Genomic DNA, 27,018 nt, shown 5'->3' with positions numbered 1-27,018 from the left:
TCTTCAGGATGTTTAGGACCTCCTCCCTGATGTCATACCCTCTCCTGGATGGTGGAGCTCCTCTCCTGGATGGTGGAGCTCCTCTTCTGGATGGTGGAGCTCCTCTTCTGGATGGTGGAGCTCCTCTTCTGGATGTTTAGGACCTCCTCCCTGATGTCATACCCTCTCCTGGATGGTGGAGCTCCTCTCCTGGATGGTGGAGCTCCTCTTCTGGATGTTTAGGACCTCCTCCCTGATGTCATATCCCATCCTGGATGGTGGAGCTCCCCTACTTGATATTTGTTATTTCTTCCTGGATTGTTTGGATCACCTCCTGGATGTTTGTGATCCCCTCATCCTCTCTTGCACCCAAATATTGGGTAAGAGGGCTGAAAAGCAATGGTTTATGGCCAAACTTTTGCTCAAAGACACAAACTTGGTTTCCCACTGAGGAGTCCTTGGGTTTCCCTCATAAGTTATAAGGTTCGGTCATTAAGAGTGTATTTAGAGACCCTTTTTTGGTACGATGTGATTTGCTTTCCTGTCAGATTTTTGCTGAAACTCTTATTCCTTTTTCATGAATTAAAACCTAAGGAAAATGTTTAATATGAATATCTCTATATGTGCTCAGGTGGCTGGTGGTGAAAGACTCTTTCCTGATGTACATGAAACCAGACTCCGGTGCCATTGCCTCTGTGATGCTTTTCGATAAAGAGTTCAACATCAAAATGGACTCCAAGTATACTGAAACCAAGCATGGCATCCGCATCGACAGCCTGTCCAGGTTTGTAAACGGCGCCTCTTAAAATAAACACCCATTGTGTTCACATCTTTGTCCTTGTTTGCCTTAAATTCAAACTGCGGGTGTTTTTTATCAGGTCCTTGGTGTTGAAGTGCTCTAGCTACAGACAAGCCCTCTGGTGGGGTAAGTCCATTGAAGAGTTTTCCCAAAAGTACGGCTCCGCCTTCCTCAAAGACCATCGCTTTGGATCCTTCGCCAGAGAGGAGGAGAACATCCTAGCAAAATGGTAACCATGGCAGTTACTGTAGCATTCACTGTTGCTGCAATGGCAATGTAAAAATGTAGGTTTTAACCCCTTTTAGTAAAATAATTTAGCGTTATAGTTAGCGAAGAACACATTTTGTAAGTGGAGATTTGAAAAAAACACATTTTGTAAGTTCAAAAATCAAGGAAACGATAAAAAAATCCTCAAAAAAGAAGTTTCTTCCCTTGTTTTAGGGAAGAAAGTGCTTCTTGTAAGTGTTGTGATAAAATATGATTTTAATCTAGCAATTTTAGGACTTTATTCTCTTGATATTATGAATTTATTCTCGTAATTTTATGATTATTCAGATGACTTTATTCTCGTAATATTACTATATTCTCGTAATATTGTGCCGTATTCTCGTAATTTTACGACTTTAGTCTCATAATTTTATGACTTAATTGTCGTAATGTTACGACTTTATTCTCGAAATAGAAAAACGCAAATCTCCAGCCATCGTAGCTTTGGGCTTCAAGGCAGGAGAATGTTATCTGTGAAAAGAGTGCAGTTTAAAAAAAATATAAAATCAATTTGAAAACAAAAATTATTTGAAATAACAAAATATGAGAAAAGAGCAGAATTACTCTTAAAACCTGTTTTTTTATTTAAACTTTTTCAGAGTTTCATTTTAAATGAGTTTTTTTTTTCAAACTCAATAGTCTTGTAGATTATAAAGTTTGTATTAAATCATTTGGGTTAGTGCTGTACTGCAATAGTATAAAAGTGAGTCTCAGGAAACACTTTTACTATGTGTAAAAAGAAAAATGTTTTTTTTTTTGGAAAAACCTATTCTTGATTTTAAATAATAGTGTTCTTTAGAATGAAGGTTTGGTTTGTCCGTGTGCTGTAAACTGATCCAGTTTGGAGAAGTCTAGACGACATCTGGTCCAGCTGGCAGAGTCCGTTTTCAGGTCTTAGTTTTCGCCATTTCTCAGCGAAGGCCCAGTTTTACGTTTGTGTCTGTAGGATGGTAGATTTGCATTTTTGTGAATCTATATCTGATGGTTTGTGTTTCTTACAGTCAGGGATGAAAGTTGCAGTTGGGTTTAATGGATGTGTCTTATCGGTGAGGATCCTCTCAGATGTGTATGTCTGGATGTTGTAACCCGACACAGAGAGAGGGAAAGTGACACTCAGCTGCTCATCACCATCTTGCCTGGTGGGCAACTCTATACTGTCTGTGTGACGGCCTGAGTGTGTCTCTAAAGGCCTAATATGTTCACACACTCCTGAGCCTGATTCAGTAGTACTCACTCTCTGGTATTAATATATATATTATTTTTCCAGTTTTACATCACTTAGGATCATTAAAATACCAATATTTAGAATTCTGGTCCATTTGAACTGCTGCATATTACAAACATTGTTGACAACACAACCCAAATAATTAGATCTATGGGACTTAGATCCGTCCTTGCTTTGTGTTTTACTCCACAACTTTGGCTTTATGGTCTTTAAGTTGTTTTGCAACTAATTTATAAATGCTTTCATAGTCCTTGTCCATTTAGGACCTCCTTGTGCCTGGGCTTTAAATTTTTTTCCCCCCTGATGGCATCTATTTAGTAAAGTCCCATGCTTCACCTTTGGGAGGCTGCTCTCAGCCTATCAGGCTTCCCCATTGTTCCAAGTATTGCTGCTCATTAAGACCAAATGCTTCAGCTGTTTTTGCTGCTTTTGTATGAAGTAAGTTTTCTTCCATTATTGTTGCAAGTTTATTACTTGTTTAGTTAAAGGAAATTTGAAAAAACTAATGAAAATTTGGAGAAAAAAAAACCCTATCCAGGAATGAAAATTTAGAAAACATTTTCATCAATTAAAGGAGAAGTTCGGTTTTTTACACTTTAAGCCCATTTTCTGTAGTGTCCAGGATGAAATCGAATGATCGACACCAAAAGTTTGACAATTGCTCCTGTCTCTGCTTTTTGGCTCATTTAGAATCACCCCCTGGCTGCTTTAGAATGGCTTCCATAGAGCATGTCCGATAATGTCCTTAAAACAACCTTAAACGTTCTTTTTTTTAAATATGCTACTCACCGGGTCGTCAGCGCTGTTCAATGACGTTCCAAAAAAAGTTTCGTAAAGAAAAACCGTTCCTGTAGTGTTTTATTTAGCATTTTGTAAATCCCATTGAGTTCTGTAGGAATAGTCAATATTCCGCTGCCACCGGAAACGGAAATGGGGCCTGTTTACACAGTTGTAGTCTTTTCGCTTCACTCTGTGTACTCCGACGTCGAGGTGCTAACGTCTCTGTTAAACACTTTAAAAAACTCTGAAAATGGAATACGAAAGGTGGATTCTTGATTCTCGACGTCGGAGTACACAGATTGAAGCGAAAAGACTAAAACTGTGTAAACAGGCCCCATTTCCGTTTCCGGTGGCAGCGGAATATTGACTATTCCTACAGAACTCCATGGGATTTACAAAATGCTAAATAAAACACTACAGGAACGTTTTTTCTTCACGAAACTTTTTTTGGAACGTCATTGAACAGCGCTGACGACCCGGTGAGTAGCATATTTTAAAAAAAGAACGTTTAAGGTTGTTTTAAGGACATTATCGGACATGCTCTATGGAAGCCATTCTAAAGCAGCCAGGGGTGGATTCTAAATGAGCCAAAAAGCAGAGACAGGAGCAATTGTCAAAATTTTGGTGTCGATCATTCGATTTCATCCTGGACACTACAGAAAATGGGCTTAAAGTGTTAAAAACCGAACTTCTCCTTTAAAGGTTTTTAAAGGAACTTTGCTGTGTACTTGGCATTTTTATCTGTTTTTTATGTATTTTTTCAGTAATTTTGCTATCTTATATTTCAAAATATACTTTTTTTCAAATGTAATTGAAAATATGTTTTTATATATATGATATATTATTTTCACATTTCTGTTCGTCTGATTCAGCGTTATGAGCATTTTTTTTTTTTTACATAAAAGTTTAATCACATTCTCTTCACTTGTGAGCGCAGGCTTCGCTCTGGAGTGAGGAGCAAGGAAGCATTTCTATATTTTCTGCTCGACATTAGCAACAATATTTTTATTGGTAGGCATTTGCAGCAGGGGAGAATGTTTGTTTGCTTTGGGCTTGTAGTGAAGAGCAATTTGTTTTTGAACATCAAAACTAAATAAGAAATACAAATTTTTGGAAAAAAAGATTTAAAAAATTGTGTTAAATGTTCAGAAAAAATAAATAAAGAAAATAACCTAAGAATAAATGAAATAATGACATGTTAGAAAACAGCAAAGTTACATTTCTGGATTTTGTTTTAACAATTCAGGTTACAAAATGTGTTTTTCTAAATTTCAGTTTTAAAAACATATTCTCTGCTTGCAACAATAATGGAACAAAATTGACTCCATACTTCAGGAGTAATGGCTTCTTCTTCTCTGAGCGGCCTTTCAGCCTCTGTGAGGAATGGTTCTAGTCTGCATAATGATCCAATATGACCAATTTTTCACAATGTTTTTGCTTTTGTTTGTTCGGAATTTCTTAATGTTGAGAACAAAGACTTTAATTTAGGCATGAAATGTTAAGAAGGTTGGAACGAAAATGGCTATCCTTTAAGTACTGAGGCAGAAACAGAAAAAGTAAGGTTGGTTTGAAATATCCTGAATTTGGAGCATTTTGCTACAAAAGTGGAAATAGACTAAATAAAATTATGGTAGAAAAAGTCTTGATGTGTGTGTTTTTAGAGGTTATATTCAAATATAGTGGTGTGCTTCTGTGTAATTTGAATTTTGTGAATTAATCAATCAGAAGTATACAGAGCCATGACATCATTAGCTGGAAATTGTAGCTTTATAAACTCCTATCTTGCCACTACAAAGTTTCTCTGATTTGCTCCCTGAGGCTCTCAGATCATTACCACCCATTCAGAGAAGTTTGTCTTTGTCCTCTGCAGGTATGTAAATGGTAAAACCTACATGGAGGACGTGGCTGACGCTCTGGAAGCGGCCAAAGAGGAAATCTTCATCACAGACTGGTGGTAAGCGTTTAACCACAGCTTCCTCCCTTCAGGCAGAGCGGCTGGCGGTCACCTCTACGGGAGGTTTTCTGCTCAGACGGATCACTTACAGCGTGACGCTGAACCCAGTCAGAGGTTCAAGCTATCGTTAACACTGGCGTACAATTATTACTAATGAGGAGTTTCTGCTGTGTCTGCATTTAAAAGATGCTACATCCTGTGATAAATGATGACAGAAAATTGCAGGAATTAGTTTCATTTAAAAAGATGCTGATATAAAAATGTTTCCTTTTAGAAGAACTTGCAAAGTTTGCTGTTTAAAAACAACTTTAGCAAACATTTGGAATATAGAAAAAAACTTATTGCCGTTTTTAAATGAATTAAAATGGCAATACAAAAGAAACATACACGTTATTTTACATTTGCTAATTGTATTGTTAAGAATATATTTTTATTCTATATTTGTTGAGTTTTGTCTTAATTACTGCTGTAAGTAGGTCACTCTATTACCAAATTGCATTTTAGTGTCTGTAGCCACATTCTAGGTGAGGATTTGATTCCGTTACAAAATTATATCAGTTATTAATAAATCATGATTAATCCAATGAATCGTTTCAGCCCTTATTGTGAGACATTTATTGGAACATTGTGCTCTAAATTTAAGATGAATGGAAGACTTCAAAATAAAATAGAGGTTGAGTTTGCAATATAAGGGATGATCGACAGCTTTAATAAATGTATAAAAAATTGGGTTTATAAAGGAACATAAAAGCGGTTCTTGGTTGTGCAGGTTGAGTCCTGAGATCTTCCTGAAGAGGCCAGTCGTTGAAGGAAACCGATGGCGTCTTGACTGCATCCTGAGGCGCAAAGCGGTGAGCACGGCTCATTTAGGCTGTTTATTATGATTAATGTGGGATAGACACGTTTTTAAAACAAAAAAAACTGAGAAGGAAGGAAAGGATCTCCATTTAAATCAGGTGATAAAGCTTATGGGCATGTTTAGGACTTTTATCCAAACTGTTCTGGATTGAAACCTAAGTTAGAAGCTAAGATGTTTTTACTAAATTATAAATGGAGGATTTAAGTGCAGAATGTTTCAGTTTTCATTCACACATGCTGATCTACAGTCTAACACAGAAAACATAAACTGGAGTTGTAATGGTGAGAATGAAATCTATTCCAGGAACAAGGTGTGCGGATATTTGTGATGCTGTACAAGGAGGTGGAGTTAGCTCTGGGAATCAACTCCGGCTACAGCAAGAGGACGCTGCTGCGCCTGCACCCCAACATCAAGGTTGGAACCCTTTCCCTGCAGGTTTCATCTCCTTTTCCACTTCCTCTCTGAATGGCTCCGTCTTCATTTATCATCAGGTGATGCGCCACCCGGACCACGTTTCCTCCGCCGTCTATCTGTGGGCACACCACGAGAAGATCATCGTCATTGATCAGTCTGTGGCCTTCGTTGGTGGGATCGACCTGGCGTACGGCCGCTGGGACGACGAGGAACATCGACTCACGGACATCGGGAGTGTGACCATTTCTCAAATGGAGCAGGTCTGACAAACACCACAACACACTACTATACAGGCCTCCCTCTGCTATTCAAAGACTTTACATTCAGCGCCCACCAGGGGGCGGCAAACAAATGACAGCCAATTAAGTGCAGTTGTAACAGATGTTTTTTAATCAAAGAACTTTTGCACTGTCATTATTGTTCTGTGAACAAATGCCCAACCAGCTGTGTGTTTAGACAACAATCAAAGTAGGTGTTTTTTTATATTGTGCATTTTAAAGTATCACATAAGAAATTATGAAATTCTGAAAAATCTAATTTGTTTTTAAGCCTGCTGTAGGGGATTTTTGGTTATTGCAAAAAAAGGTTAATGCACAAAATGGGCGATGGAAACACTTTCTCTAAACTTAAAAAAGTAAAATTCGTATTTCAGTTGGATTTAAACAAGCTGAATGTAAATGGAGCTCATATGATGTTCAAACATTTAACTCTGCACACATGATATAGAATAAATTCAAAATGACTTCCATTTATAATCTAAGAACTTATTAACAAAAATCCTTCAACTCAGAACATATTTCAGTTAAACTCTACACTAATTTAGTGAAACTTAAATAATTAAGCAACTGCAAACACAAATTCAAAAACAAGAATCAATTGAATGGTGCAATGATTTTACAGGTTAGCCTGGATTTGATGTCTGAGAAGCAAAGTTTATCTTGACGAGTTTAGAATGAGGTCAGATTAGCTTTTGAATTAATGTAGATTAAGTTGGATTAAATTAGATTGTGTTGAAACCAACTATGCTCTGTGGTTCCAGTCTGATACCGCCAAGTCATTCCTGTAACCTCAGAGAGAAATGTTGCAGAAAGTCTGTTTTTAAAATCTGTTTCTAAGAGAGCCATTAGGTCCACCTAGCTATCAGCAGTCTGGTCCTTCAGGGCCCTCGATGCGGTGATCCTGCAGAGCTTGCACTAAAAAGTGAATGCACCAGCATGTAGCAGTGGCTCTGTGCACGGTGAGGGGGCAGGATTGCATGTTGAAGAAGGTTCTAGAGTTTCAAAGAAACCACCTTTGACATCAGACCCCAATGCCCAAAATCATTATATTGGCTTATGGCACAATGATTCCTTCAGATTCTACTCTAAGTGGAGCAAACGAAAAACATAGTTGTGTCCAGTTACCCTTCTACATGCACTGTGCAACAAAACAAACCAAATAATTTTACCTGAATCTGGGATTACTATTCCCCTATTTTAAATCAGCCAGCATCACCAACATTATCAACCAAACTTAGGCTCCATCTGTTATCTTTGACTAATTTAGGCTGCGGCTGTTTCCTCCACCGTCGCTGCTTCAGCCAATGGCAGCACCAGCTCTCCCAGGAGCCAACGGACGGCGGCAGACTCTGGAGACCAGCCCAGGCTGAAGGGGCAGGGGAGGTTTAAGAGGACCAGGATGAGCATTAAGAAACGCCTGCAGAAACATGGACTGGCTCGCGTTGACAGCGACAGTGACAGCGACCTGGAGGAAGACCAGAGTGAGTCTGAGCGAGTCTCTGTGCACTAATACAGTCAGGACTGTTTGACACACACACACACATATATATACAGAGGTGTAAAGTAATGAAGTACAAATACTTTGTTACTTTACTTAAGTACACTTTTTAGGTATCTATACTTTACTCTATTACTTATTTTTCTTCCTACTTCTGACTTCTACTCATTACATTTTCACACAAGTATCCGTACTTTCTATTCCTTACATTTTTAAAACAAACGTTACTCTTGGCTTCGGTTTAATGTTTATAAATATTTATTTCCCGTCATGTGCTCCATCCAATGCAGATCATTGGCTCCATTCACATCTAGTGAAAACTAGTGTAATTGGATGAGTCATAGAACTCAAACACTCATTGGTTAGCTAAAGGAAATCATCAGAAGCAAGCAGGTGTTCTTCAAACTGCAAACATGAATTGTCTATGCCATGCTACAATGTTGGATTCAGAAAAAGATGTTGAAATGTCTGAAAGGTCGGACACAGGCGAGAGCGTATCGGGAGACGGAGACCAACAAGACCTCCCTCATCCTTGGCCCTATCTCAAAGGATTTTTTTGAAATAGTCCAAAAATTGAGCTTTGTATTCATATAGTGGCATCTGGCTGTTTTTTTTTTTAAAGTTACTTTATAGTTTTAAACTTTAAGTAGTTTTTGGACTACATACTTTCACTTTTACTTGAGTAAAGAGGTCAAGCTGAAGAACGGATTATATCAGGTGGCTAAAATATATGATTCCCCTCTCACAACTCTGGCAAATAAGGATCAAATGTCATCATATCAACAGGGTTTGTTGTTGATAAAGAGAGGAATAAACACAGTTAAAGACTTGCAGGTGAATTAATTTCTTCCCATGTTATTGAGGGGGAACGGATTATTTCAGGCAGCTGAAATATCCATTCTCTCCTCTCCTCCTCCCACATCTATGGGAAATAAAGAGCAACTGTTTCCAGTTTTAAGAACTTTTTATGTGTGATAGCATGTAGTATACTAGAAATGCCCCTAATACAGTAATCTGTGATTATTTACATTACAACGGGATTTAGCAGAAAGTCTTCACTCTCATCTCAATCCTGCTATCAGCAGGTTACCATCCTCTTATATCACCAATGAAAAATGATACGAGTTTGAAAACTGTGTTTGGTGACTGACTTTTATTTCTGTCTGGCTGAAGGGACAAAAGTTGGAAAAAGGCCGATTATCTTGGCGTAAAAAAAAAAAAAAAACACAAAACAGCTTAAAGGACCTCATTTATTTAGTTATTTTACAATTCTGTAAACAACAGCTGCTGATTAAACTGGATGTTACAACATTGACATCATTATAGGAGTAGTCTTTAGTGAGAAATCGATCAGAAGTGCCGTGAAAATGGTCCCATCCTTCATGTCCGCCTCTCTGGCTACAATGCGCGCTCCCGACACAAGGGGAACAGAATTTCATACAACACCGGGACAAAGAACGTCTGGAAGTCAGTCAGAGCTGGGACGTCACTTTGTTTAGGAACAGCTAGTGGTGACAACGTCTTCTTCTGTATGGGAATGCTACAGGCTGCTTTCCTGCGCATGCTGCCACCAATTGGTGAATTCCAGTACTGCACATTTTTCTCGGATCAGCTCAGAAGCGAGATCTGGGGCTTTAGCCCAAGTAGCCACCCCCTAGATCCGCCACTGCCCGTGGTATAGCCAAACCCTCATGGAATTCGTCTTTATGTTTCCTTAGACGTGTGACCTCTACCGTAAGGACTATAAAAGCTGCGACGGTAAACCAGAAAGTTCTCAACAAGATTTGAAGTTGTTGTTTCTGTTTTGGCATCAGTTTCGGGTCCACATGAGACATCATTGACCCCTCCTTTAAATTAAAACCTTTAACTTCATACTTTGCTCCTGAGCAGCCAGGCTTTCTTGTATCCTTTATAATGACCAGTGTCATTACACTAACTAGACAAGTGTTTCTGAGGCGTTCACTAATAATGTTCAATAATATAAAATCCAGCATAGAACAATTTTAGAGGATTTATTTTTTCAATTTGCATAAAAAGTAGATTGAGTTCAGCATCATGATGTAGCTGTGGCAGTGGAGGATGGTTGGTATTTATCTCTGTCCTTTGGGCGGTCTGCTCAGGTTGGTCCTCCAGCATCAACAGCCAGCAAACACTGATTCCCAGCAGGCTGCTGGAGCTGAGGGCGCCCACGCCGCTCGGCCACTGCCAGGCCGGTGAGTCGGAGTGACCACCCGGAAGCATGATGGCCAGAGGCTTCCTGTTTCCCAGCATGCATTGTTGTGGATTTGACCTCTACCTGACAACCTTTGCTTTGTTTCTATTGTCAAAGGTTGATCCTTCCTTTTGAACAGAGACCATCTGGAACATTACATATGCGATCAGGTGGACTTCGCACTTCTTTATACATATAGATCTCAATCCCTCAAGGCAGACGATGTAGGATGTTTTTTTTAACAGAACTGGTTTAGCGGAGTCAAACTGGAGTATTATACCTCAGTAAAGATTGTTCTGCAGGGCCAAATATGGTGAACAAGTAACCTGAACATTTCATTAAAGCTCAAACATCCTCTAGGTTAAGAACCTGTCAAACCTTGCCGACTTAGCCAGCGTATGCCTAATATCCCAGAATCTCCTAAAACCCTGGCATACGCTGAACTTTCTATTTATTTTTTCAATTTTGGGTGTATACATAGCATATTCATAACGAGTCCAGAACTTATGCCCAACGACAGCCTAACTTATGCATAACTCACGGCAGCGTAACGCCCATGAAATGATGGACAAGCCAGTGTCCTGGTGGGGGCAGGGATGCCCACAGAGGTGCCCAGTCTGCATTAAGAGATTTATTTGATCGCGGTATTAACCTAGCTGCTGTTTATCACCAACCAAAAAATTAAAAGAAAGAAAGAAAGAAGGTTTGCAGTCTCAGCAGATTCAGCATCATGTCTGCTAGTTTGTTGGTGGTGGGCGTGAGCGCAGGGAGGATCCATCTCCCTCACCTTCTGGCTCACCCTATGATGGGGATGAAGTCTGGAGGAGAACTGATGGTTTCTAACCTGACAACAGCCAGATGCATGTCTTGCTCCGCCTAGCTCCACTCACATACATCTGGGACACCGCCATAGGAATTGCCTTTACTGAAGGCTGGGCCTTATCAAAACTCCTTGCATATGATTGGATAAGCCACTTGTCTGTCATCTTTATCGATGTGCTATTTCAACCACTCACACCGAAGCTAACCCGTGACGCTGTGAGAGCTACGCAGGAAAAAAACAAAACAGAACAGCCGACATCTTGGATATAGCAACAGTGGAATCAGCGCAATGTCGGTAAATGATCAATGTCGTTTGTGCCATGAAAATGTGCAGATAAAAGGCAACATTGTGCACAGCAGACTTATTTTAAAAAAAGAAGCCAACTAAAAAAGTATAGACGAACGACTTACAGAACTCGCTTCTCCACTACGTCACATGGAAGACACACCCACCCTGCGTCCTGATTGGACAGACCATAAATTCGGTTGGGGAAATCACTTTCAATGAGCGGGTTCCCAGATGTATGTGAGTGGAGCTAGGCGGAGCGAGACATGCATCTGGCTGTTGTCAGGTTAGATGGTTTCCTCCTGTGATGCTCCTTTATACCAAAACGCTGCCAATATGCCATTATACAGTAGCTGGAAGTTAGAAACACGTTCAGCGCTCGTCTGGAACACGTCAGATACCTTGATATGCGATGGAGAGAAGTTCTTGATAAGTTACGCATCAGTTATACACAAGTTAGGTTCTGGATAAGCTGGATGCCACGACACTTAATGTATGTCAACAATCACTTAACTTACCTGTAACTTATGGCCCATGTATGAAAAAGGCTGGCATGCATCGCCGTATGCCGCCGTGTACCTGCATGCTTCAGCGTGCTGATAAATTATACAAAACTCACCCATAACTTATCCAACGTATGCCAGCGTTTTTGCCTGATTTTTCATACGTCAGCCATACGCTGGTCTAAACCGTCAAGCTGTGACAGATGTGCCTGTTTTTCCTGGATGTGGCTGATCTAAAAAATTTGATTGTATTAAATTTGCCAATCTTATTTTATTAAACCCCCAAAAAAAGCCTTTAAAATTGTGAATAAGGAAGCGAATATTTGCATATAGCTGAAACCAATTGTTTGAATACATTGTATGAAAACATTTTTTATAGTTTGGACGTCGAATCAGGCTAAGGTTTTTCTGTTAAAGACAGACCGATTGATAACTCATAGATAGTTATCGTAGCCATTTTACTTTTTGTGTTCTGGTTTATTGATCATGTTTTAGGCTTATGAGCCTTTTTTAAAGTCTATTAGTTATAGTAACTACTACTGGTAACTTTCAGTTCTTATTGCTAGAATAAGAACTTCATTAAAAAATCTGTTTCCAATCAGCATTGCCGTCATAATCTGGGCTGATTTTTAAAGTAAATGTTTATAAATTGTTTCTTCCTTTTAGGGAAGCAGTCTGTGCGAAGTCTTCATACAGGTGTGGGAGATCTGTTTGGAGACACGAGGTTCTGGCACGGCAAAGACTACTGCAACTTTGTGTACAAGGACTGGATCCAGCTGGACAAACCTTTTGATGGTAAGTATTCATCTGAGGTCTGCGTGTCCAACACCATCGATTTATTTCATTTTCAGATCCTTATGAGCCGTCTTTTTTATTCTCGTTTAGATTTCATAGACAGACATAAAACTCCCAGAATGCCGTGGCATGACATCGCTTCTGTCGTTCATGGGAAGGCGGCTCGAGACGTGGCTCGACACTTTATCCAGCGCTGGAATTTCAACAAGGTTAGTTGTGTTAGTTTTTTTCTGAAACAATAAATTAATTAACTAAAGATAAGGACGTCTTTAACATTAGAAGAATGTTAGAGAAAGAAACCAGCTAAATCATTTAACATTAATATCTTAGTCTTATCTTAATTTCTTTATCCAACTTTTTATATTATTCTTCCTCCAGTTATTCAGAATGTTTTATTTGTCCTTAGCAGTAGCTTATCAGCATTACTTTAGGCTTTTAAATAGTTTCTTTGGATTTTGTTTTGCAGTAAAATCTTTTTCAGAGGGATTTTTTTTGTTTGCATATGAGTTGTCCATCTGAATCAGTTTATTTCTCTATTAATAGATCATGAAGCCCAAATACAGATCGTTATCATATCCCTACCTGCTGCCAAAGTCCCACAGCACAGCTGGAGAGCTACCATACCAGGTTCCCAACTGCGTCACCACTAAAGTGCAGGTTTGGATTTAGTTCCTGGGAATTCTGCTTGTTATTAACTGAAAGACCGGATGCTATTAAACTGGTTTTGTTTGGTTAAACTGAACATTAAAGGTATTGTGGAGGATCCTCTGTTTAGAAGTTGCTGTTCTCATATCTCATACAAGCTTACTGTGTCTGAACATCTGCTCTAACCCCTAAATCCCTCAATCACTATATAGAGCAGGGAATATATAGTGGAATCTATAGTGAGCTCAGTTAACCGACCGTTCAGACATATGATCACTGTCTTTTGGTTATGTAACTCCTCCTCCACTGCGTGGTGCCTGCGCCATCTTTGTTATTAGTCGCCGCTGTAGTGACCCAACAGCCTATGGTGAGAGCAGGCTGCTGTGACAGCAAATCCCAGAATGCTTTGCGAGGAGAGCTCGCCGTACAAAGCATTCTGGGATATATCTGCCTCTTCTGAGGCTTTTCTTTTCTTATTATCTTTGTAGACACTTTTTCTTTTACGAACCTCGGCCATTTTCAAAGAACCACGGTGAGAAAGGTGAGATTCAATGACTGTCTGAAACTGTAGCTCACCACACATATACGCCTGAGAGGCGCAGAAAAAGATAGCTAACAGGAAGGGGACGTAGGACAGCCTTACGTAAACATATCACCAGAATGATTGACAATTAGGAGGACCACTTATTGAGATGATCCACCTGGAAATAAAAGATCGACCTCTATACCTTTAAAATTAACAATAAGGAACGTTTTTCCGCTGGTTAATTTTTTTTCCCTTGAGGTTGATGCCAACTCCAAAAAAAAAAAACATAGAATACAATTAATTCATCTGTCATTGGTTAATACCTAATAGTCAGAAATTGGAGGATTCATTTACTCCTTTTTCTTTTTTTTGGCATCCCACAGGGCTTTGTACTAGTATCTGAAATTATTTATAATTTATGTGATTTTTCAGGGAAACAGTGTAAATAGGTTAAGTTCTGTTCTTGATTCTGAATTTTTATGAAACAGTCTTTAAATATAACTTTCAATTATGTGGTGCCTGTTTGCAATATTTAATAAAATAGTTTATATGAGTGTGGAAATCATTTTGGCAATATATCATGATTTTTGGCTGCCTGATATAATATTAATATTTTAGTTCCTAGTATTTATTTTTTTAAAGCTAAAACTGAGGGATAATGGGCTGCCTTTTTACCGACACTCTGGCAGATATTGCTTTGGAGCCCATTTACAGAGGTTGCTTTTTTATCTATGTTTTCAATTTTGATAGCAATAAAAATAACACAATATATATTGCTATATTGAAATATAGTGATAATATCGTATTTTACACATATCGTATCGCAACACCCATGCCTTACCTCCAATGGTTTAGTGAGTTTTAGCAGTTTACATGATATTTGTTTATGTTATAAATAAGCTTTGCAATATTTTCCTTCCTCACAAGATTGATCAAAAATAACACAGGTGTCCAGTAACTGCAGTCATATGGAAGGTAATGAGTGCTGCAATGCAAAAACTGATTTACGTATGAAATAATTATTAAAATGTGGCATTAATTATATATGTCTTCAGTTAGATATATTGATTTAATTTTAAAAGGTAGATTTAAATATTTAATGATTTAATAGAATAATTAGTGTTTTTAATGTGTGCACTTAAACAGCATGAATTTAACTGTCACACATCCATCAAAGTCAAAGAGGCGGGTCTAGGGCCGCTTCCATAGAAACACTGATGTCTGATTGGCTGATTCTCACTGAGCGAGATGAAAAGAAAAAAACTTCTTCCTGGTTTTCTTTTACTTAACCTCTTACACCCTAAGGGGGTATAAATAAATTTCTGCCTGACAAAAACACACAAAAGTAAATAACTTATAGCCTCACAGCTATTAGATTTAAGAAGAAACTTTTGGTACGTCTGTAAAGGTAAGATGTCATAGAATGGTTTTCTGGTGTCAGCACCATTGTAGCTTTGACCCTGCCTGAAATATTAGGGACAAAATACAAAATATTTTGCATTTTTTGAACCTCGCCAAAATTGTCTTTGAAATAAACATTGCAAAACACTACCAAAATATTATCTATAGCACAAAAAAGTAGTACAGACTTTCAAATCTAAATGTTGTGTAAAAATATACAAAATGTGGACTCAATCAGATGAATCATATTTATTTTAGAATGGTATTAGTGAGAAATTTCTTAGGCGGAGAGGCCGTTTTGGCACATTTATCCATAAATGTCACCAAACTGTGCCAAATATGTTTTTTACATCAATACTGGGGGTTTGGTAAAATTACGAGGTCATGTAGCAGCTGGACCCACCGGTGGGTCCGTAGGGTTCTAGGGGTTAAAGTCAAGATTTAAACTAAATATTGATGTTTAATATTAGACCTGCCTCCTTGATGGATGTGTAACAAACTAATTCACAGTGCACTTGAGCGCAGAAACATTACATCATGAACTTATTATATTTACTTCAGAAGATAAAATCTATATATTTAGGTTAGGCCCATAGAATTAGTTGCGTATTTATATTTTAATACATGATTGAGACATTTAAATAATTATTTTATAAGCTATTCATTGAATTGTGGGAATTGTAATCCTCAATACATTCAAACCCAAATCATATTTAGATTTATTGCCTGGTTAAAAGTTGTTCCTCTTGTTGATCTTTCCTTGTGTTAAACCTACTTTCCTCAGGTGCTTCGCTCTGCGTCAGATTGGTCGGCTGGTATCAAATACCATGAGGAGTCCATCCATAACGCTTACGTCCACGCCATCGAGAACAGCAAGCACTTCATCTACATTGAGGTGTGTTTCTGTTGGACTACTGGGTCTTTTTAAGAGACTGGAGATGTATGAAGGTGTCATGCAATAGATGAGAAAGCACCAGTGTTTAGCACTATTTTTTATTTTTCATTTTTATATTTTATGTTGTATGATCGCCTTCGCTTTCAGCTACAGTGTATTCTGTATATATGTGGGGGGGTCAAACGTATCGATACTCTAAAAGTATTGATCTCTGAAATGCTCCATGTGGACGCCATAGTGGTTGGGCCTGGAATCCAGACCAAGTATTTCTGTTGCCAATAATGGATTTCTGGATTTTTCTTGCTTTAAAATAATAATAACCCAGACAAATTTCAAATAATATCAATTTGGATCATATTTTAGTCATTTATAGTTTATTTGCACACTGGCTAAGCTAGCATTTGTGATCCTGTTGAAGTCTGGTCCTTCATGGCCCACGATGCTGATCCTGCAGAGAATGTACAGGCATGCAGCAGCCTGTACGCTTCTACAGTTTCAAAGTAAACCAGCTTTAACATCGGCTTTAACCTAATGCCAAAAAATGATTATCACAGCTTATGGCTTAACAACTTTTTGATTTGAACATTTAATTTTTTTTTTTTTTTTACATTTTAGATAAATTGCATATTGTAGTATGCCATACATATTTGAGCCAAGGGCTCAAACATGTACGGCTGGAAGCCTTCTACACCAAACCAAGCTTCTGCCACCCTGGCGTCAAACTTCTCTTTCCCCCCAAAAAATGTATGACAGAGGAGACTCATCCACGACCTCTGACACTAAACTCTCCTCCTCTTGCATGTTTCCTCTGTCCATAGCGTTCCTTGACAGTGTCGTTTCTAAGTCACCAATTTAGTGCTACTTGGTCCCAATGGAATTTCCCATTGGGAACCTACTAGCATTAAGTTGCTAACTGGTTAGCAAGATGCTCCCGAGAAACCGCCACAACAATCCTGCCCAGGCGCGCTGGAAGCTGTTTCAAGCGAGGGGGGCTGATGGATGGGTTGGAAAACACATGACGTCATTATGTTGAGGGCTGTGGTTGACGTTTTTAACATAATATTGTAGGCCTACATTTGTCGCCAAAAACTGCCATTTAAAATGCATCGGAACAAAGCATGAACATTTTAAACTTTATTTCTTCTCTTTTAATCATTCGAAACAAACAACAGCTCCCAATCAACAGGATCAGGAATACTTGAATAAAACATGGCCTAAATATCGCCTAAACTCAGCATTGAACGTCTTGAAAGTCCATTCGACTATGGATATGGGGAATGATTTCATATCTGAAACAAAAAACACACACACAAAAAAAAATTAACTAATTTCATATTTTATCACTAAATAGCTTAATACAGACATAATATTTAGTGATATGCAGCCTTATTCTAGCGTATAGGGGAATTAAAACCATTTCTCACCTCGAAATAGTCAGAAATACGTTTCTGCTGCCTATTGCTAGCCATGCCTAAACGAATGTGAGGTGACGGAAGCACTTCAGGGGGAGTTGCCTAGTTTTTTATGAAATATTAAAATAATGAATCATTTGTTTATATCTTATATACAGCCCATCATTTTAATTCCATGTCAAATACAGTCTTTTAAAAAATAAATACATAAATAATTTCATGTTTTTAAGTACAATATTATGTTACTCCACAGCCCCCCACCATGGGGGGCTGATGCTATGACGAGGGAGGCTGCAGCCCCCGCAGCACCCCCCTTCCCGTGCCACTGATCCCGCCCCCTTGATAATCGACCAATCGCATTCACTTTATTCACTCGTGTAAAGTCGGGCAAGCTTGGGAGAATTTGGAAATGCAATGATTGGAACAGCCGCTTCCCTATGACACTAACTAATATGTTTTACAAAAAACATATTTGTTCAGTCTGCAGCAGGGAGGGTTTTATCCCGAACAAGTCAAGAATGTACATTTCTTTAAGCATTAAGGATTCATTTCACACCTGATGTATGATTCACTTTTTCTTTTCAGAATCAGTTCTTCATCAGCTGCGCAGAAAACAAGCTTGTCTACAACAAGATAGGAGATGCTATAGCAGAACGCATCATCAAGGCCTACAGGTAGAGTGAAACCGCCAGCGTTGGATCTCTGTTTTAATTTCCCACGTAGTAGAAACGTATACTAAGTTATCACACCAAAATAGTGGCTGCGCACCTTGGATGGAACCATTGGTGACAGAGCAGCCACTATTTTTCCGTCTGTGTTGTGTAATGATATGCCAATGAGAATTGCATAATTGTATCTCCTTGGCCGATTTATAGAACTGTCGCTGTATCCTGAACCTTTATCACGTGTTGCACTTCATATGGATCCTACCCACATAATGTTGCTTATGGGCGTATTGTTGTGTCGTTACACCATTGATCAGCCGCATCTGGACACACTTTACTGAACACGCCTCAGGAGCATCAAAGCTTCTCTTGAGGCGCGTCGGAGCTTAATGTGTAAATGCATCAAAAATGAAACAGCAGAAGCTTTTTTGCTGTGAACGTGTGAACGTAGCTTTAAACTGCCCAGATTTTGGTTTAACCATCAGAAACAGCAAAGCTAGTAGAGACAAACCTGAAGGATTTACTGATCAGGAAAAGAAGAGTTTTAACAAAGACGTCATTGAACACTTTGATCTGCTCCTGCTTTGATGAACCTTTAGATGGTTTTTTTGGTTTGTAGAAATGGTGAGAAGTACCGTGTTTACGTGGTGACGCCTCTGCTGCCGGGCTTTGAAGGCAACATCAACACCGGGGGGGGCAGCGCCATCCAGGCCGTGATGCACTTCAACTACAGGTGGGTGTTCCCAGCCCACCGCTGAACGCCAGGCGGGTCGTGGTTCCACTTCTCTGATGGATCCTCTACTTTTATCTGTGCAGAACCATGATTAAAGGAGATCGCTCCATCATCGCCCAGTTGCAGAAAGAGAGTAAGTCATCCACTCTGAGTGTTGGAGACCAATCAGTGTTAACAAGCAGAGAAGATCTAACGGTGTCTGGTTTGTGGTGTTCAGTGGGGGGGCAGTGGATAAACTACATCTCCTTCGCCGGTCTGAGGACCCACGCCGAGCTGGAGGGCACGCTGGTCACCGAGCTCATCTACGTCCACAGCAAGATGCTCATCGCCGACGACAACACCGTCATCATCGGTAAACACTGCTCTGCATCCATGGCCGTGTCAGAATGCTGGATCAACGGCTGCTAATGACTCTTTCCGTCTGCAGGCTCTGCTAACATCAACGACCGCAGCATGCTGGGGAAGAGGGACAGCGAGGTGGCGGTGATCGTGGAGGACTCAGAGACGGTGGATGGCGTGATGGACGGGCAGCCGTACAAGGCCGGGAAGTACGCCCTGCAGCTGCGCCTCCACTGCTTCAGGTAGCGACTCGCCTTCCATCTAGGGCTGGGAGATATGAATTCAAATCAATTCAGTTCATTTATATGGCTCCAATTCACTAAACGTGTCGTCCCAAGGCACTTTACAGTTGATCAGATTGAGTCAAAGTTTTCTAACTAAGGAAAACCAGTTGATTGCATCGACTCATTGACTAGAAGGCAATCCCTCACACTAAAGGCCTAGTTATACTCGAGCAACAGTGGTTCCCAGTGAGTTTGAAGCAGACATTTTTGATTCATGCCCAATATTGAAGCGTGGTCTGTGCTATGTTATTCCACGCCACAAAGCAAGAGGGACAATCAGGAACTAGCTGTGGGTCTGGATACGGCCGAGGCGGTGAGGAAAATGGGGGCAAGTTTTTTCGACAACGGAGGGACATGAAGGCCAAAAAGAGCGGGGATCCAGGTGGAAAAAGGGTCCCAACGTTCTCACACACCTTGCTCTTCTAGCTGGTCCATTTTCAGGAGTCGTTTTCCACAATGGTGGTCATACAAACAAAACAAGCTAGTATGGTGCCAAACAGGAAATACGCTTAGTGTAGAGTGGAGGTAGATTTGACCAATCAGAGGCCTCCTGTCTGCAGTCACCTACAGTTTTGGAGTGATGCAGCAGAGTGTTTGCAGAAGGGGCGGGGCATATTTACCATCACTGCGACACACACGCAGACGACCTGGTTTCTGAGTATAAACCAGCTTTAACCATGCTTTTAGCGACAGGGCTTTTTTTATAATAAAAAGAAATGCAGGATGAAAAAAGAAATTGATCTTAAATTACAGAAACAAAAGTGTAAATACTGTCGAAAAATGTGAGCGTTATTAGAACATCTCCAGACTATTAGCATTGATCTTTACATGCTGGGAATTATAAAGAAGCACAGAAAGTTGTAAAATTCAGACACAGGAGTATTAGAGCATCTAAAAAGCATTTAAATAAGGAAATAAATAGTCTCTGTGATTTCCCTCCATCTGTTCCTTTCTCTCTCATATGGGATTCACAGCTGACTTATTTAACGTATTAATTTGTGTTCAGGCAGACGCTGAAAAGCTGAGTTTACAACATTCTTCTTTTTGCAGCAGATAACTTTTTAGGTGGTGGGATAAATTTGCACTGCTTCTGCAATAGTTTTTGCAGCACGTCTTACAAATTAGCGCCTTTGGTCCGACTTCCTGGGCGTGAAATCAAACCGCTGCTGTATATTGCTCAGCTGAAACACCTGCTGTCGCCATATTCCGTTCACTGTATTGTAGAAAGTAATCCTGTTTGGAGGAGGAGTTTATGATGCATTCAAAGTGTGTGGGGAAAAATAAAACTCTCAGTGAAAGGTCGTCATGTGGATTTGTACTCGATGGTTGCTATAGAGTCATTTTATCGACTGTGAATGCGAAAAATCGAGATACATCAAGTATATGTCGCTCACCCTACTTCCATCCACACCAGATGCAACCTTCTCAGTTTAGAGAGACATGCTTCCTGCTCTAAAACGAAATGTCAAGAGCCAAAATAAAGGCTTGGAAGCAAGATTACTATTTATTTACTGCATCAATTAAGAAGAACAAACATAATTTAACCTTTAAAACAGGAAACAAAAAGATTGATATTGTAGAAGAAGAATAGTTAGCCTTGCTAAAGATTTAAAGCTCATAGTTGAACTAAAATATGTAAATCCCTTTATTGTCCCACAATGGGGAGATTCACTCTCTGCATTTAACCCATCCCCCTTGGGGAGCAGTGGGCTGCCATCACGTGGCGCCCAGGGAGCAGTGTGGGGTTAAAGGTCTTGCTCAGGGACCCAGAGTGGAGGCTGTGGGGATCAAACCGAGTACTTGCAACCTTCTCAGAGCACAAGCTCACTGCTTTAACCACTAGGCCGACATTCCCCCATATACGTATAAAAAGTTTGTACTACTTGTTTCCCTGCTGTTGTAGATGTTATTTCCATATTTTACATTAAATCATTTAGAAGAGCCATTAAGAGTTAAATTAATTTCTTATGCTGTGGTATTTGAACTCAGAACCTTGGGCATGAACCTTGGCCACCACCGCCGACCAATGTCAAGTATCAGCTGCAGCGATTCGCCGCATTCAGACAAACGTTATTTGGTCCTCAGGCAAAGAAGCATTCATCCTTTGCTCTGATTTTATTATTTCTCTCCATGTTAAGAGTTCTGCAGGTTTGCTTCTCTAAAGCTGACCTTAGATCAGGTTAGTGTTCCTCTGTTTCTGAAACTCTTCCTAATCTTCCCTCAGGATGGTCCTCGGGGCCAAGTCCGACCCGTCCATCGACGTGTCCGATCCCATCAGCGACCAGTTCTACAAGGACACCTGGATAACCACCTGTGCCAAAAACGCCTCCATCTACCAGAAGGTGAGTCCGTCGTCCTGCCCCCTGCTCTGCCACCGCGAACTGAACGGCCCTAAGATCCTGGAAAGGCTCTAATGTTGGGGATTGAACTGGAGGATCCTGAATGTTTTGGGCCCCTGGGAGCTAATCAGAGCTGAATGGTGTTGATCAGTCAGCTTTCTTAGAGGACAGTACCTTATTACTTTTGTAACATTCAAAAATATTCATATTTTTATAGCAAAATGAAGCTAAATGTCATAACAAGAAACGGCCACATGCCCTAATATGTTGAGAAAAATAACAAAAGTGGTCCAAAAGAGGTTCATGAAAACACTCAGAGTGAAAGGAACACATTTTTTTGTTACAACATATCCTTAATGACATTAATTCTTATAACAGGCACTGATATCTTTTACTCATTTGCTTATTACATTTTTAACTTTACTTTTTAACTTTTCAGTTTGCCATTTACCTTTTTTCTTAACTTGGTTATCTTTTTTCCAACTTAATTTACAGTAGTTATTAAATCGTTGAAGGGCTCATGGAAATTGTCAAATGCTAGAATAACATGTATGTAGTTTCTGCTCGTCCCCATTTTCACTAACCACTGGTGAGTTTGACATAGTGGAAAAATAGCAAATCTTCTTTTGGAAACTAAGCTTGTATGATCGATGCAAGCAGCAACTTTTAAACAGAGCGTGCACGAGGGGAACGCTCTCACAAGCATTTAATAGGTGTTCCCTCTGTGGAGCAGGTACAGGGTTGTGCATGTGCATTTTTTTTATTAAGTGGAGACGAGATTTACGCAAACTTTCAAAAATGATATAGAAATAAGCTTTCCTTACTAGAGTGTTTGTGGACTCACGTCTAGATTTCCTCCTAACTCAGAGACATGGAACGGACTGGACCAGTGTTATTTTGCTGGGTGTGTTTTTATGTGACCCACTCCATTCCTTCTCTCTGACTCCTCCAGGTTTTCTGCTGTCTGCCGTCCAGCGATGTCCGCAGCATGTCGGAGCTGGAGGGTTTCCTGGCCAAGCCGGCTCTAGCCAAAGAGGACCCTGCTCAGGCTCGGGAGGAGCTCAAGAAGATCCGCGGCTTCCTGGTCCAGTTCCCTCTGTACTTCATGAGCGAACAGAACCTTCTCCCTCCCATCGGCTCCAAGGAGGCCATGGTTCCCATGGAGGTGTGGACCTGAGGAGCCTGTCTGATTCATCGCTGACGCCATGTTGGAGGTCCGAAAGAAAACGACTGTTCAGGCTTGAATCACATGAAGGCAGGAAGCAGCTGGGTTCAGATCCACGTCCCCGTGCTCAATTAACACTAATCAACCCGCCGGAGATCCAGCCTGATGATTAGGCATTGCCAAAGACAGAAACACATTAGTGAGAAAAAAATGGATAAATAAGAGCAAGAAAATCTGCCTGCAAGGCTCAACCCTGGGTAAAATAACCCAAATGACACTACAGTTAAAGCAGCCGTTTTCTTTCTCTAAAGCTCCTCTGGAAAAATCATCCCTTCACATTCCAGGGAAACGGAGGAATGACCAGTTTATCTTCAGAGATGCCAGATTTTCTCCAAAACAGCGGGCTGTACTAGAAACCCTTTCTTTGTTCAAACTATGAATCAACCAGCTGCTGCGGTCAGGGGTCCGTGTCACTGTAAAACCTCCACCAGCTTGGCCTCAAGTCTATCATCATCATCATCCCGATCAGGTGGAAACACTGCCCAGCAGACGCAGAGTTAAACTCCACCATGCCTGAAAGTCTGCTTCCTCCTGGTCGGATACTGACTGTGCAGCTCTGCTCCTGCTGCCCCCCCTATGCATCATCCGAGGCTGGGAAACGCAGCTTGTTTGCTAAAAAAAAAAGACACTAACTGGATTAAAAAAGATGAAGAAGAAGATCAAACTTGTCTCGTATTTAACTGTTATTTTTCAAAGTGCCAAAACAAAGATCCCAGCACACATTTACATTCCTCAGACTGTGGATTACGCCTTAAATGACTTGTTCTCTATATGTGATGTGCTACATCTGCGTAGAGATTATATTATGCATGTATCTCTTTAATTTAGATCTGTTTATCTTTTGTTTTTCTTTTCATTCCAAAAAAAATCAACAGTTTTGCCTCCAAGACTACCTAACTGATCCAAGATCAGATTGTGTTTTTCCTTGTCGTGCTGCATGAGTCCAGTGGAGCCTTTCGTTACTGATGTGTTATTAACATTTATTCAGTGAAGGAGCAGCTGCTTTAAAATCTTTGAACCTGCAGTCATTTTTCGGGCCACTAGATGGCAGCAAAGTGGCATAAAAGTCCGGCATACTGACGTCATAAATGTCTAATATTTATTTTCCAGATGTGGGGGGGTGGGGGCGTCACTATTTGTGTTCATTTATGTTTTTTAGAGTTTCCTCCTGCCTTAAAATGTGGTCAAACGGAGAAATTGGTGTTTCTGCTTCTTTTTTTTGGGGTCCAATTGGCTTTAGAATAATATTTTTTTTTATTTAATTAGATCATAAAGGAATTGAGCTGGTTTCTCCTGCAGGACATAAAGGAGACAAATGCAAAGAAATATATTTTTTTATTTTTTTCTATACTGACATTTTTTTTCTTAGCCTTTAACTTTAACTAAGTTGTCAAAAATGCTCAATCTGAAGATGTGAAATTTAAAAAAAGAAAGAAAGGTAGAATGAGTTCAGTTTAAGTTTAATTAAATTGAGAATTTACATGTTTAACTTTTTATTAATCTTAGAGCTTTTTATTTTATTTTCATTTTACTTTCAGATTCAAACTTTAAGTTCAGCTTAAACTTTGTTTCCTTTTTCTTTTATTAATAAGCTTTAAGTTTCCTGATTTAATCAAGATTAATATATATTCTTAATTTTGGAAAAGTCCTTATTTTTGGCCAAAAACCCAAGTTAAAAGCCTAATGTGTTTCCATAGATGTAATATATCAGTTTTGTAGTTTGTTTTTTGCTGCCCCCTAGTGGCAAGAAATAATTGGCTGATCTCTGCAGGTTTAAAAATACTTCAAGGTTATCTCTTTTTTGAGAATGAAATGTAAGTTTCTCCTCACTGCAGCCTTGATCTTTGTAGGAGTCGTTCCTGTCTGCCTGTTTATCTGCATGAAGCTGCAAGTTTGATAAAAAAAAAGAAGAAGGAGCCATGTAGCTGACAGCATGACAGCAGTGTGTTGCCATTACTTCCAGCAGATCCCAGCATGAAGCCTGCTAGGTTTCCTCTAAAGCCATGATTGATGCTAAACGGTGTGCCTGTCTAAACCTTAAACCTAAATGGTTATTATTTTTATCTGTCTTCTCTACCTCTCGCTGCCTCTACCTCTCACTCTCGTGCTTCTAATTTTCTTAAAACGGTGACATTTTGCTGCTTTACACAAACTGAAACTCATAGAGATCTTCTGATGGGGCGTCCAGGCTGCAGACGCTCTGATAAGCTTGTGTCTTTAATTTTTCTCTGTTCAATCTTTGATCGCTGTGTCTCTCTGGAAATGCACTATTTGCACAGACTGTTTCACTTTGTGTTGCTTTGGTCAGACTAAATAAATGTGGGAAGGATGGCATTGACATGAGGATTTTCTCATTTCTTCTCTTTCTCTTTAATATTTGTTTAAAAGGAACAAGGGGGTTACATTTGCTCAATACTGTATAAAACATCAGAGAAAGAAAACCTGATTAAATGCTGAATATATTTTTGCGTTTTAGAAGTTAATTTCTTAGGGTATACATTTATATAATCCTTTCTTTTGATTATGTAGAACTGCCAGCTTCTTAAATCATGATTCTGTTTTTAAGTGACATTTCTCTGGCTCAAATCCACCAGCCAAAATCAGACTTGATTGCTGCCAGAGAGGAGAATTAAGAAGTTACTGACAGAACCTTTGTAAAAACAGGAAATAGGAAAAATATCCAAAAATAACGCATCCTGCCCTGATGTTAAGAAATGTAAGAACAGATGAAAAGACGTCTAAGTTTGAGAACAGTGACAAAGCTGTGCAGCTGGCTTCTAGAATTACTCCAAGAGTTCATCAACGACTCATCCAGGAGGTCAGACGGACTCAGAACAACATCTAAGCTTTCTACGCCTCACTGCCTCGGAAAACCAAGACCAGAACCTTTGATGACCAAATTCAACATGTCTCACATTTACCAAAAACATCTTTATAGTTCTTTTGGCAAAGGTTCTGCAGCTTAATCATATAAAAGTGGACGTTTTTGGAAGGTGCATGCGGTCAACAGGTCATACCTTCACTCAGACATGGTGACGGTAGTATGATGGTCTGGGTCTGAGTTGTTGCTTTCTGGATCTGGAACTCTAACTGTAGCTCATAGATCCTTGAATTCAGCTTATATGTTTTAGAGCATCAAAAAAATGAGTTGATATTAAAGAAAAATAACCGAAGTGAAAACATTAATTACAATGTAAATAAATTACAACAGCATCAGCATTTAAGAGTTTGTGATAACTTAGCGTTGTTTATTTTTTTGTATTTAATGATCTATAAGGAGACAATACAATATGATTGAACAAACTGTAAATATGCCAGACTGTGGCCAGTGCAAATTTCCTTCTCTAGTCCATTTGAGAAATTGATTTCAAATAAATTAAAAACAATCCACTGGACTTTGTTTCCAAGGCTTGTTACCGGAGCGTACAGTCCCCTGGGAAGACGGGATGGAGGAGGCTCATGAAAGGAAGAAGGCGAAGTATCTTGAGCTGATTGAGGCATGCAGATGCCGTGGATGGAGGGCCCGCTGTGAGCCAATAGAAGTGGGCTGCAGAGGCTTCCTAAGTCAGACCGTGCATCGGGCATTAAGGTTCCTTGGCATCAGAGGGTTGCTTGAGAGAAGAGCCACCAGAAACATCAGTGAGGCCGCTGAAAAAGCCTCAAGGTGGCTGTGGATCAAGAGGATGGAGTAGCGCGCTGCTTGAACACAAACTGGGGCCTGATCTGATCAACCCCGGTTGGGACGCCCAGACGAGGGTGTCTCAAGATCAAAGACCCGAAACACCCTATGACCCTGGGTCCTTCACTGACGATGTGTTCAAGCTGCACCGGCTAGGTGTTTCAAAATCTAATCTCTTGTTTGGAGGAGGTCGCTCCTCTGTGT

At 39.8% G+C, this 27,018-nt stretch overlaps 1 protein-coding gene across 2 annotated transcripts in view; it reads left to right on the top strand.

The window, feature by feature from the left end:
* pld1b (phospholipase D1b) overlaps nucleotides 1–25,473 on the top strand; it is an 83,334-nt gene extending 57,861 nt beyond the window's left edge. For both annotated transcript variants that reach the window (XM_038304409.1, XM_038304408.1), the window contains exons 9-26: nucleotides 611–763; nucleotides 858–1,007; nucleotides 4,921–5,004; nucleotides 5,774–5,855; nucleotides 6,167–6,277; nucleotides 6,355–6,537; nucleotides 7,823–8,036; nucleotides 12,543–12,671; nucleotides 12,762–12,880; nucleotides 13,215–13,328; nucleotides 16,028–16,138; nucleotides 18,136–18,224; nucleotides 18,835–18,948; nucleotides 19,032–19,081; nucleotides 19,166–19,300; nucleotides 19,376–19,529; nucleotides 21,796–21,913; nucleotides 22,863–25,473. In XM_038304409.1, coding sequence (XP_038160337.1) covers nucleotides 611–763; nucleotides 858–1,007; nucleotides 4,921–5,004; nucleotides 5,774–5,855; nucleotides 6,167–6,277; nucleotides 6,355–6,537; nucleotides 7,823–8,036; nucleotides 12,543–12,671; nucleotides 12,762–12,880; nucleotides 13,215–13,328; nucleotides 16,028–16,138; nucleotides 18,136–18,224; nucleotides 18,835–18,948; nucleotides 19,032–19,081; nucleotides 19,166–19,300; nucleotides 19,376–19,529; nucleotides 21,796–21,913; nucleotides 22,863–23,087 — 2,335 coding nt within the window. In that variant the 3' untranslated portion in view covers nucleotides 23,088–25,473. The remainder of the gene's footprint in view (nucleotides 1–610; nucleotides 764–857; nucleotides 1,008–4,920; nucleotides 5,005–5,773; nucleotides 5,856–6,166; nucleotides 6,278–6,354; nucleotides 6,538–7,822; nucleotides 8,037–12,542; nucleotides 12,672–12,761; nucleotides 12,881–13,214; nucleotides 13,329–16,027; nucleotides 16,139–18,135; nucleotides 18,225–18,834; nucleotides 18,949–19,031; nucleotides 19,082–19,165; nucleotides 19,301–19,375; nucleotides 19,530–21,795; nucleotides 21,914–22,862) is intronic.
* Nucleotides 25,474–27,018: the final 1,545 nt, after the last annotated feature.

The sequence above is a fragment of the Cyprinodon tularosa genome, unplaced genomic scaffold (assembly GCF_016077235.1).
Source record: "Cyprinodon tularosa strain WSP-4 unplaced genomic scaffold, ASM1607723v1 ctg533, whole genome shotgun sequence".
NCBI lineage: Eukaryota > Metazoa > Chordata > Actinopteri > Cyprinodontiformes > Cyprinodontidae > Cyprinodon > Cyprinodon tularosa.
The sequence above is the reverse complement of the archived record's forward strand: the minus strand, read 5'-3'. Positions and strand labels throughout refer to the sequence as shown.